The sequence below is a fragment of the Lithobates pipiens genome, unplaced genomic scaffold (genome assembly GCF_037356315.1).
Source record: "Lithobates pipiens isolate NorthernLeopardFrog02 unplaced genomic scaffold, aLitPip1_a1.2 Scaffold_1, whole genome shotgun sequence".
Classification (NCBI taxonomy): domain Eukaryota; kingdom Metazoa; phylum Chordata; class Amphibia; order Anura; family Ranidae; genus Lithobates; species Lithobates pipiens.
In genome coordinates, this window is record NW_027507685.1 from 16,422,332 (window position 1) to 16,434,909 (window position 12,578).

At 39.4% G+C, this 12,578-nt stretch overlaps 1 protein-coding gene across 8 annotated transcripts in view; it reads right to left on the reverse strand.

Moving 5' to 3' along the window:
• Positions 1–4,386: 4,386 nt before the first annotated feature.
• Positions 4,387–12,578, reverse strand: part of ACSL4 (acyl-CoA synthetase long chain family member 4) — an 87,580-nt gene continuing 79,388 nt past the window's right edge. For all 8 annotated transcript variants that reach the window (XM_077479053.1, XM_077479035.1, XM_077479222.1 and 5 more), the window contains exon 16: positions 4,387–9,032. In XM_077479053.1, coding sequence (XP_077335179.1) covers positions 8,875–9,032 — 158 coding nt within the window. In that variant the 3' untranslated portion in view covers positions 4,387–8,874. The remainder of the gene's footprint in view (positions 9,033–12,578) is intronic.

Here is a 12,578-nt window from a genome sequence, read left to right on the forward strand (position 1 = left end):
TACATGTTACACGACAAACGCTTCTTCAGGAGCTTAGGCAAACGATTATGCGTGAAAGAAACATGCAAATATTAATCTTAGATATATAAATAAATTCTAATAAAAACATAACATATTAACATTCTAGTTAACCAACGGCAAAATGGTCACACAGTAAAAATCGAGTAATGATGGCGTAGGCAAAACTACGGGGGTGTATATAGTGCGTGTGTGTGTGTGTGTGTGTGTGTGTATATATATATATATATATAAAATAAACAAATAACACATACTACTAGAGTATCCCTATTAACACAAAAGTACCTGATCAGTAAGGAACCTTAAAAGGGGGACAAACCTAAAATACAATAACTGTTTGGTAATAATGATAACAGATACAACTTACCTAAGTGTATAGTATCTATAGAAAAAAAAAAGTGTTGGGAATCAGTGTGTATCTACATAGTAATCAAAGGAATCCAAGTCTATAGCCTTGACATATTGTATGCAGTGACAGGCAACAGAGCATGGGGTACTAGCAAGATGTTCGCAACAATGGTAAAACACTGGAATATCTGGGGATACAACAAACAAAAAGGCACGGTCACAGAAAAAAAACAAAAAAAAAAAACGGAGTCTTGATATACAGCCAATCGGGGTTGAAAAATATCCAAACATACCTGCCAGGGGATCCCTCACTAAAGCCAGCCGCCGTTGTATAAAGTAATAGTATAAGTAGTAACAGCTGAAGACGCTCTGCTTGAGCGTCTATTTGTATATACGTCCCACCCCAACCAATCGGCAGAGCCGTGGATGACATCATCCGGACCGGACGCAAAACATCACTGTGCATGCTTCCAGGTCCTGTGCATGCGCCATAGCCATGTATGCACATGGTGTGGCGCACAACGCTGGGTCCAAGCTGGCAGCGATGCAAAAGGATCAAAACAGAGGAAAGAGCACCCTCTCTCAGATCCCAACAAGCTCCACAGCCTGTCACACCTAAAAGGTGAGATAGAAATAGTGTGGCGCTGGGCGGCCGCATAGTGAAGGGAGTATGCCACAGTCCACCAGGCACAGGGCAATAAACCAGAATGACTATCCGGAGACCAAACAAAAGGAATGTGTAAAAAAAAAAAAAAAACACAGCAAAACAAATTAAACTATGGTGACATAAAAGTATTGTAACAATATTTATTATAGTATATATGATCATTCAAAAAGTCTAGTATGAAAGAAACCTCTAAGTTTACAGTGATAACTGATCAGAACTATATTGTATAAATTAAAAAAGCATGGAAATATGGGAATAGCGCATGATCAGGCAGCAGTTGTAACATCTGGACAGACTATCATGTAGCAAACAGATTTATATAAAGATATTATATCTTATTAATTTGCATATTGTTGTGCCTAAAAAGTCCAAGGCCGAGATAATCTGCTTTCCAGTTGTCCAGTCCTGGGATGTTGGAAAAAAAAAAAAAAAAGGGGGGGAAAGGAGGGAGAGAAACAAAAAAACGTCAACAAAAAATGTTGATTGTATTGGGACTTTTTAGGCATAATTGTACATAAATATATGTAAATACAACAATGGGGGAAGGAGAAGAAAATTTTGAATAAAAAGATTATTTTTTAGAAAAAGAAAAAAAAGATAGATATATAAAACACACCAGGTCTTGATATTCTATATCCTGTCTAATCTAGTACATTTTTAACAATATCTATACGTGTTCCCATACATATCTAGACATATGAGCCCAAAAGAGACATTAACACTTAATATAAAGGTTGATTAAAATAGACAAGATATTAATTGAAGAACCGGTCAGATATATTCTGATGCTCTACATGTTTCGCGTTTTAGTAATAACGCTTCCTCATGAGCTTTAACAATTTTCTAAAATAGAAGAAGTATATATACTTTTATATATTTTAGAAAATTGTCTATTTTGATCAACCTTTATATTAAGTGTTAATGTCTCTTTTGGGCTCATATGTCTAGATATGCATGGGAACACATAGATATTGTTAAAAATTTACTAGATTAGACATGATATGGAATATCAAGACCTGGTGTGTGTATATATATATATATATATATATATATATATATATATATATATATATATATATATATATATATATATATATATTTTTTTTTTTTTTCTTTCTAAAAAATAAAAAATTTTATTCAAAATTTTCTTCTCCTCCCCCATTGTTGTATTTACATATATTTATATACAATTATGCCTAAAAAGTCCAATACAATCAACATTTTTTGTTGAGGTTTTTTGTGTTTCTCTCCCTCTTTTCCCCCTTTTTTTTTCAAGATATATAAAGGACGTGGCATATGGTTTTCTTCTATAGTGTATCCCCAGGACCACCCTGTGGTAGATACACACCAAATCTATTTCAGTCCTGGGATGTGGACCAGAGACCGCTCTACAATTAGTTTCACGCCAAGAGATGACTTAGTTTGCTTCCTTCCAGGCAGCCAGGCTCTTGGTACCCCCTTGATGGTTGATGAAGGCCACTGCCAAGGCAGTGTCTGGCTGCACCCCGATAGGACCCCCTTCAAAAGGGGGGGGGGGGCAATGCTGCAGAGTCAACCGTGCAGCTCTGAACTCCAACTTGTTGATGGGAAGCAAGGCTTCCCCCACTATGTCCCTTGGACAGTCCAGAAATTGGAAATCTCCTCCCCAGCCTGTGAGGGCTTGGTATCTGTTCATAACTTTCCAGTGATAGGGAAGGAAGAACTTCTCCACTTTTAGAGCTGAGGTGACGATCCATTAAGAAAGGGTATTCATTGCTTGAGTGGACAGGAGCATGGGTAAATTGAGAGACGCAGCCTGTTTTTTCCCAGGTCAAGAGGTTTTGTTGGATTGGAGAGTTCTTAAATGGAATTGAATAAGTGGTACTGCAGTGAAGGAGGCTACCATTAGGTCTAGAACTCTTATGAAGCATCTGAATGTATAATGTCTTTTTGATCTCAGTTTTCAAATATGTGCTCTTGGAGAAAGACTTGTGTCCAGGATCAGGACCAAGTGTTCCAGAAAAAGGGCGGGTAGGAGAGCAAATTTGAAACATAGAAAAGGGATGGCAGAAGAAAAAAAAAAAAAAAAAAAAAAAGACAGGAGTCCATAGACCAGGGGTCTCAAACTTTCGGCCCTCCAGCTGTTGCAAAACGACAAGTTCCATCATGCCTCTGCCTGTGGGAGTCATGCTTGTAACTGTCAGCCTGGCAATGGCTCATGGGACTTGTAGTTTCACAACAGCTGGAGGACCGCCAGTTTAAGACCCCTGCCATAGAGTCTGCCCATTTAAAAAAAAAAATTGTTTTTTTTTTCCATTAACTTGTTGTCTGACTATAGAGGTTTATCCCAAGCATGTTTGAAGCCATTTACTGTAGGGACTGTCTTACTACCTCTGTTTGCTGCTTGCTGTGGGGACACTCAACAGTAGGGAGACACCGGGAGAAGCAAAGAGACCCCACTGCACAGGGGAGGCAAGTATACCATGTTTAACATTTAAAAAAACAAAAACCCACACACACGACTTTACAATCACTTTAGGTTTCCGAAGTCGCTCTCAATAGGTTTTATCCCCCAAAACTTTTATTATTTTTGTTACCCCTCTCTGGACTCATTCTATCTTATCAATAGGCTTTCAATGAGGTCTCCAGAACTGGACTCATCATTATAAATGAGGGCTCACTAAAAGATCTAGAGGAAGCAGAACCACCTTGCTGGGGATCCCTCTAGTGATGCATCCTAGAAGTCTATTTGCTTTTCCCACTGCCTAGACACACAGTTCGCTCATTTTGCAATCTGAAATAAGTACTCCAAATCTTTTTCTTCTGTAGTGCTGGCTAACACTGTACCCCCAATGTAATAATCTCTCAAGGGATTCTTTTTTTTCCCCTAAGTGCATTATTTTACACTTAAAAATATTGAACTGCAGTCTCCACTGCTTTGACCAATCTTCCAGCAATGCTAAATCAGGTTACAGACACCTCCAGGGATATCAACCCTCTTACACACCTTTGTGTCATTAGCAAAAAGACATACTTTGCCCAACAAACCTTTAGTTATATCATTTGCATATAGATTAAATAGAACGGGACCCAGTACAGAGCCTTGTTGTACACCACTCGTGGCTGCTCTCAGTTCTGCATGAACACCTGAAGGTAGCATCATATAATCCAGTGGTTTTCATCCTCACACCTCAAGTACAGGCCATGTTTGTAGGTTTTCCTTTATCTTGCACAGGTGCTTTAAATCAGTCAATGGTTTGGTATTTTGAACAGCTATTTTATCTAAGAGAAATTCCGAAAACATGGCCTGTTGGGAGGTACTTGTTTTGAACGGATCATCATTACATTCCTGAATAAACACACAAGCATTTGCATTGAAATGTAACCACTTTATTTCTCCTTGCCTGAATCCACATATCCATACCCCATTCTCAATGGAGGTAATTATCCTGAGAAATACAAGCTATACAAGAGACACACAAAAGGCAGCTTTTTTTAAAGTTCATAACAAAAACTGTCAAAAAAGTGAAACTCCATAACAATTCAATACAATATAAATGCATTTGTCTATGACAGGTTCAAAGTTTTTCTATCTGAACCATTTACATCTGAAAAATTACAATAAATTAACAGATAGCAAAATACTCAAATAATGTGATATGTTCAAAAACAGATGGGAAACAAATTACACATCCATAAAACCCTTTTCCCTCCAAAAGTTAAAGTGGTCCCTTCAGTGGCAGTGGTAAACCTATAAGAAGATCCCTCAGTTAATGAATATTGGCTCGGCTGCTTTTTTTTGTGCAGAGTAAAGAGCACCTGTGGCTACACATGGCAGTGGCAGTCCAAAAATATTAAAGAGGCTTAATGTGTCTGCTGGTACATTAGATACATTCATACAAACTAGTTCTTTGAACAGTATGACTGCATTAAGGTGTGCAGACAACAGGTGCACTTTAAGGACTTACCGGCTTTGATGCAACAAAATTGCTGCAAAGGATAATTTCTGCCCCCTAACAGTAGAAAAGCTTGCGAGTGTACAGTCTCATGCTAAGGGAAGTCAACAAGGTACCTTGAGAACCTTTCTTAAAAGAGCTCCAGTAAACAGAAGAGACAACTGCGAATACAAAGCTCATTATAAGTCTGTACTTTCATCTTATGCCATCTTAAGCTAAAGCAGCAATATAAAGATTGTTTCTGCATTATTGTAGATGCAATTTGGAGACTGAAGTACTAAAGCATCAGTATTAAGGACTGAAGTTCCCCCCCAACATTTAAACTTTGTTTGAATAATGCTGCATACACACGATCTGAATTTCAGCCAGCAAAAGACCAACGAGGGCTTTTCATCGGAAAATGCGACCATGTGTATGCTCCATCGGAATTTAGCTGGCTGAATTCCCGGCAGCAAAAATTTGAGAACATGTTCTCAATTTTTCCAACAGAAAAACTTTCAATCGGAAATTCCGATCGTATGTATGCAATTTCGACGAGCAAAAACTCACGCATGATCAGATTCAACTAGGAGATGGAAGCTATTGGCTACTGGGTATAGAACTTCTTTTCTACTCTCGTCGTACGCCACCGCGTTCTTGACGGTCGGCGTTTGGTGTGACGGTGTGTAGGCAAGACAGCTTGAGCAAAATCCCGTTGGAATTCCGTTGGGAAAACCATCAGAGCTTTTTCCGACCAAAATTCCGATCGTGTGTACGCGGCATTAGACTAACAGATGTAAGGAGATTCCTTTGGCTCTCAGTACTGCCGCTTTGATATATCAGGCCCACTGCTAATGTAACCAAGCAATAAATTCTACCTAGGAGTATTAAAAATATTCAATCTGAGGAATTAAGGCCCCAGGGTGTTTATGCAAGACTAAAAAAAAGGTGCCTATACAGCACCAAACTTACACACTAGACCAGATCTTACAAAGGTCAGATTTGTCTGGTGCCAAATCCAGTGTCCAGAGTAAATATAGTGGACAACAAAATGGTTACAAGGGAACTATATAGAATGACAAAATGTTTATCAAGTGACCAAAACACCTTTGTAGACATTCCAGTAGTCACAGAAGCAGTTCACACTTGTCCAACTGTGACAGATTAGGTATTGTGTGTAATATGCAGTAATGATCAGCTGAGGTATGGACACCTTACCAGTCGGTAGTCCTTGGGATAAGGATAGGCAGCCTGTGCTGATTAGCAAAACAGGCAAACTCAACCAACAAGATTCAGAGGACCGCTACACATGACTAAAGCCACAGTTGGCTTTTAACCTGTTCCAGAACAAAACATTTTACTGAAATACAGCCTCCGTATTTCAGCCAATTAGCAACACAACCTAGAATATATGCCCATTTAAAGTACAAAAAAGTTGCTAGAACTCAGTTTCATACAGTGACAATACAAGACTTGTTTGTACATCTCCAATATACATATGATTTTAAATAAGCTTCAAAATAGACTCTTCCTAATAAATAGTTTAAGATCTTAAAAAGGAACATGTTCTGCGGCCCGCTGAACAAAATGTACAAAGCAGTTCAACACAATTAGCAGTTCGCTTTAGGAAAGTGCAAAGCATATCTGAATAGAGTGATTACTTTTTTACAGCAAAGGAAGACCAACTGTGGCTCCATTGAACTGCTGCTGAGCCACGCAAGGCATGATGGGAGTTTTAGATTGACAGCAGTTGGGGAGCTGCAGCTAGAGTATCCCTGTTTACAGTATTTATATATGTCACATGTAAACCACCAAATATAAAATGATAATCAAGAGCCAGGCCACTGGAACTAAATATAAAGAACATTAGGAAATGTTACATCCATTGATAAGATAACTGATGGCCTATAGCCAGCACTGCAGCAGTCCACAATGACTAAAAGTGATCTTCATGTTCAATACACAGAATTTCCAGTCTATATACAAAGATTAATCATTTGTAGTGGATTCAGCTCTTCATGACACCTGTGGCAGTCTTTTTTTCCCCTACCTATCTTTGGAAACTTTTGGTTTGGTAGTAATGATATCATCTTAGACAGAACTGAATACATCTCATAAGGACAGTCCTGAAGTGTAAGAACATGGCATATAGCAAAGTACGTATAAATATACAAAAACTGTACAACTTAAATGGAATTTATAACACGTCATTTGATTTCAGTTCCAAGATCATTTCTTTAATTTTTGAAAATATTATGTTCTTCAGCATTGCCAACTAAACCAGATTAGTATAAAACAGGACTACAGCCTTAAACGCCTTGGCTGTCAAAAGGGGTCCAGCATGCTCGGGGCTTGCAGGCCAGGGATTAGTAATTCAACAGCCAAAAAAAAAAAAGCTGCATGTTATCCATAACTGCTCTAATGCCATTCGTTTCAATAACCAAGTGTTTTTAAAGTGGACCTTTACTCAAATGATAATTTCTTAATAGACTTTTAGGTATAAACAAAAATGGGCTGAGGCACTTGCCTACTCCCTACAGATCTAGGTTCTTGTCAGTGCTGTCTCCATGTGTAAAGGCCTGGACAATTGGGCTAGTGATCTTTATTTAATCTTACATTTCTATGTCCCTGTGCAGCAGAGATCACACAGCAAAGCACCAAGGCCTTCAGGAATGTTGCCAGCACTGGAAGGCAGACCACCGAAGAAGCCTTTTCTCTAGGAAAGGTAAGAATTTTGCCTCATTACTCTTTATTGATCTATGCCAGACTATTTCCATTTGGTATGTTCAAATTTGAGTAAAGGTACACTTTAAAAAGATACAGCGGTGGTGCACCACATTTTTTTAATAGCAATAAAACTGTGCAGAAGAATACAGTCATGAATTATGCAGCCCATTCTATAATAATCTGCATATAAAAGCAGATTTCCTAAAAAAAAAAAAAAAAAAAAAAAAGATAACGGTGCCCCAGATATTGCACAAAAATGCTGTTTACCTCCATTGGTGTAATTGGATGAGCAGTTTTTATTTTTTTTTATGGTAGGAAAGAGCAGGATGTAGAAACTAGAATTGCCAAACACTGGTGTAAGAACTGCTGATAAAATAAGCTAAGGGGTGAAAAAGTTAAAAATACAGCTCTGGTCTTGTGCCAAATCCAAGTGTCAGTACTGAGAAAGAGAGAAACTTCACATTTAAAGGGTACATACACAATGATATACTAAACAAATCATATGTGTAAGGTATTTAAAAAAGACATGGGCTGACCAAATACTTGGGAGGAATAATGTCCAATATCATAACAATCTAGAACCAGATTTGACTACACTGCTGAAACCCAACTAGACTGTCTTTACACCAAATGAGCCCAAATCTTTTAAAAATGCAGATTGTTCACAGGAATGTAACAGACTACAACATGGAAGAACCTGTAAATGCCCAAGTCTAAATTTGACAGTTTGATGTATATCACAGTTTTGAAAGCAGATGCAATACATAAAAGAAGAAAAAAAATCGTATGTGTATGTACCCTTAAATATTATAAATGTTCTACTTTATGCAGTTTTGTTTTGGTTATGATTTTATGAGCCAAAACAGGGGTGTTGGGTAGGGTGCATAGGCGGTTTGTTCAAATAAATAAGCTTTGAGTAGTTCATTCTTACGGATTTACATATGTGTCAGCGGTTTTACATTTAAGTGCAACTCAGGCAAAATAAATACACATTTCTTCAGTTTTAACTGCACAAACATGCATAGTCACAACAACTTTCCCAAACAGACACTATCAGTCTGAAAAAAAAAAAAAAAAAAAAAAAACTCTCCCTTGGTTCTTAGAGAAACAAAAAATATTATATAAAAAAACAAAAAACAAAAAAAAAAACAAACACAACCCCCCCGAAGTCCTCTGCAGCTTTATGTCCATTTTGTTGCTTTATTTCCCTCCATACATCCGCTCAATATCAGTTAAATAGTGATTTTTTAGTTCTTTCCTCTTCAGTTTAAAAGCATCTGTAACAAGGCCCGTTTCAGGGGTCCAAGGGTCCGGGCTTAGTCGTACCTTGATTGGGATTTCAAAGCGTTCCAATTTCACTGCAACAGAAGACAGACTAAGATTAGAAAAGCAAACATTGAAATTCTCTTTAAAAATGATTTTTAGCTTTGTCATAGTTTTTCTGTAATTACACAGAAAATAGGGATAATTTATAAGCAATATCTATGAGAAAGGAGGTGTTTACCTTCTGTAAATGACATACAGTATGAATGAAATACTTATATAGCGCACAATGCGAACTGAATCGCCTCTATGTAGAGTACAGATCAAAAGGCTGGATACTCAAGAGACCCCGGGTTAAAGTCTGGTACATTCAGGTCATTGAACACTGGAAAACAATTGCTGACCAACAAGGAAAACAGAACTGTGCCAACAGGTCCAACAACAAGTGTCCAACAACAAGGGTCCAGAAGCCCAACTTAAAGCTTTCAGCTGCATGGTTCTCGCAGAAGCACTATCTGCAGGAGTTAGGTCATCTACTTGGCTGAACTTGGAGAAGGTATGAACTGGAGGCTGATTTGAAAAAAACTTGACAATTGAGGCTTGATGTCAGAATACCCATAAAACACATCTGGTCGAGCGAGTGTCTTATCCTTTAAGCCAGGGATATGCAATTAGTGGACCTCCAGCTGTTGCAGAACTACAAGTCCCATAAGGCATAGCAAGAATCTGACAGCCACAAGCATGACACCCAAAGGCAGAGGCATGATGGGACTTGTAGTTTTGCAACAGCTGGAGGTCCACCAATTGAATATCCCTGCTTTAAGCCGTCCACCATCAACAGTCAAAGTTGAAAGGGGGGGGGGGGGGGGTGGTTGGTATTGCTCCTGTGGAGCCATTTTGTTCTCCCAGGCTTGGGGAGCCTTCCCTGTGTCTTGTCTAGAAAAAGAGGAACTTATTTTTTAAACAGTTTTCGTCGGTTTGAGAGAAGAAAAATTATGATGCAGCAACTTTGAAAGGTGATGCACCGAAATTTTGCTGTGCTGAGAAAAAAAAAAAAAAAAAATTGCCAGTAATGACTGCCGAAAAAACGCCAGCGATTTTACCTTGCTCATGGTGTGCGTTTCATAGGTCATGGGACTCGAAATGCAACAAAATGGGGGCATTTTTGATGTTTTCTAGCTGCATTTTCAATGCATTTCAAGGGGGATGTGCAATTTTGGTGCAGTTTGCCAAATATGCACCAAAAATACAGCAAGCAGGATTTTTAACATCGCTTCAAAAAAGGTGCCGATAATGTCCAACAATAAAATTTACATTCATTTACATTTACAATATTAATTTAAAAAGTCAAATAGAATACAATCATTGTTTAAAAAAATGTAATAAAATCCATATTTTTATACGTCAGTTTCAGCCAAGTGCATCCTGAATTTTTGGTTTCTTTGAAACCACAGAATAAACCCACAGGTCTGGGATGCCTGGAACACAGAAAAAGACAAACCGACGTCTCGTCACTCTTAGGATTGGAGTTGTCCCTTCATTGTGAAGAGAATTAGTGTTCACTCAGAATGTGTTTCAAGTCTTGAGCTGAAAGGAACTTCTGTACATGTACATGTACCTATATGGTTGGTCGACATTTTACGACTTATTCCCACTTGCATACAGCGGTGCGATCTGCCATCACTGCACCAACACAGAAAAACAGAACGATTTGTACCAGGCCACTGATTGGCCACAGCGATCACATGGTACCTGGGCCAATCACATATTTACAATTAAATTGTCATAAATGGCTCTCATTTAGGATTCATTTACTAGTGTGATGCCAATCACAGCAACCCTGTCCCATATGGTAGCCGTGGCCAATCACGGTATCACAATAGTAAAGCCATTCCGGACTTAAAATTATAGCTGTTGACCGCTTTTGCTCTGCGCGGATGGCAACTATATCTGTTGACCTTGGCATGGACCCCTTGGGATATCTTCTACATCTAAACTTCATGCCCCTACGCTGTTACAAAAAGAACCCCAATGCCTGATGGTGCGTTGTGACCTTCTGTTGCGCGCCCCCCCCCCCTCCGGGATTGGGGGGATGGGTGCAGATGTAGCGGAGTTCTCCACCCTTCCAATCCCTCTATTTCCCACAAATCTGATGCTCTCCCCGATTTCCTGTCTCCGCCTCCCCCCCTCATCTCTCTCCTCTTTATTCTCCCCCCCCCCTTCTTGCTCAGCCCCCCTCCCACCCAGGGGGTCAAGAGAGGGCCCTTTGTTTTTGTCAATCTTGGGAAAATGGTGTGATGTAGTTTGTGTTGATAGATTTACTTTGTTCTACCCCTAAAACCTGTGTATAAACACAAAACTACATCACACCATTTTCCCAAGATTAACAAAAACAAAGGGCCCTCTTTTGACGACCCCTCCCCAGTCAAAAGGGGATAGGAAAAAACTAAAAGAAGTGGGGGGTGGAAAGCCAAATAGTAAAAAGCAAAGTAACAACGTGGAACATCTGGAGCAGGTATCACAATAGATGTACTTTGTTGTACTCCCTAAAGCCTATTGTGATACCTGCTGCTTGGCAAATGTAGGGAGGGATATAACAAAGTTAATTTTGCTTTTTTACTATTAAGAGAGGGCCTTCTGTTTTTGTTTGTAGTGTGATGTAGTTTGTGTTCATAAATAGATGTACTTTGTTATACCCCCTAAAACCTATGAACACAAACTACACCACACTATTTTCCCACAATTAACTTTTGCTTTTTAGTATTGGGCCTGTGCACAAGCTGCATGGTCTATCTGTAGTGTTGTTAGCTGTTGAACAGAAGTCTATTTCTTTCACTTAGAATGTCTGGTCTTACAGAATTGTATTGGAATATTTATGTCCAGAGTATCAATGTCAGTACCTGTATTGTAATTGCACAAGGTACGAAGTAAAAAAAACAAAAAAAAAAAAAAACACACAATTGTCTAATTTTTTTAAACATACTATCACCAGTCAGTGTCCCTAATCACCATTGCATTTTCCTGATCACCACCACAGCAGTCAGAGTGTTGCTGATTACCACCACAACAGTCACAGTGTCATCATAAGGACTTGTTCCCATGTGCAATACTCTGAAGAGCCATCCCTGCTGCCTGCACTAACCCTGGCCTGTTAATTGGACTTCATTTTTGCCTGTTGCCTAGAGCAAACCTTTGACAGTTTGCCAACCATGTCTCTTTCTGTGCCCAACTGGCCCGTGTGAATGTTCCTGTGAGAGGCCAGTTCCAGCAACCCTGTGTGGATAAATGCACTCCTGAAGGGAGCAGGGTTATAGGGGACTGTTTAGCAAAGCATTGCCAGTGTCCAATCATCTGAAGGTACCAGCCTAAAACCCAGAATCTATGAATATGCAGCCTATGTCCTATACGATTAAGATATTTCCGGGTCGGGGGCATGTCCAAGATGGCGACATGAGCGGTTGTGCTGCATAGAGCTCCGCCATTCACCGGCAGAAATCCAGATCACAGGGCCCTTTCTCGACGCCTAAACACCCGCAAACCGGGCTCAACAGGCGGGTGATCCGAGGAGGGACACGCCGACACCGGAGCCACCCAAATCCCACCGCGATCGGAGCCATTCGACTCTGACAGCAAGAGGCCCC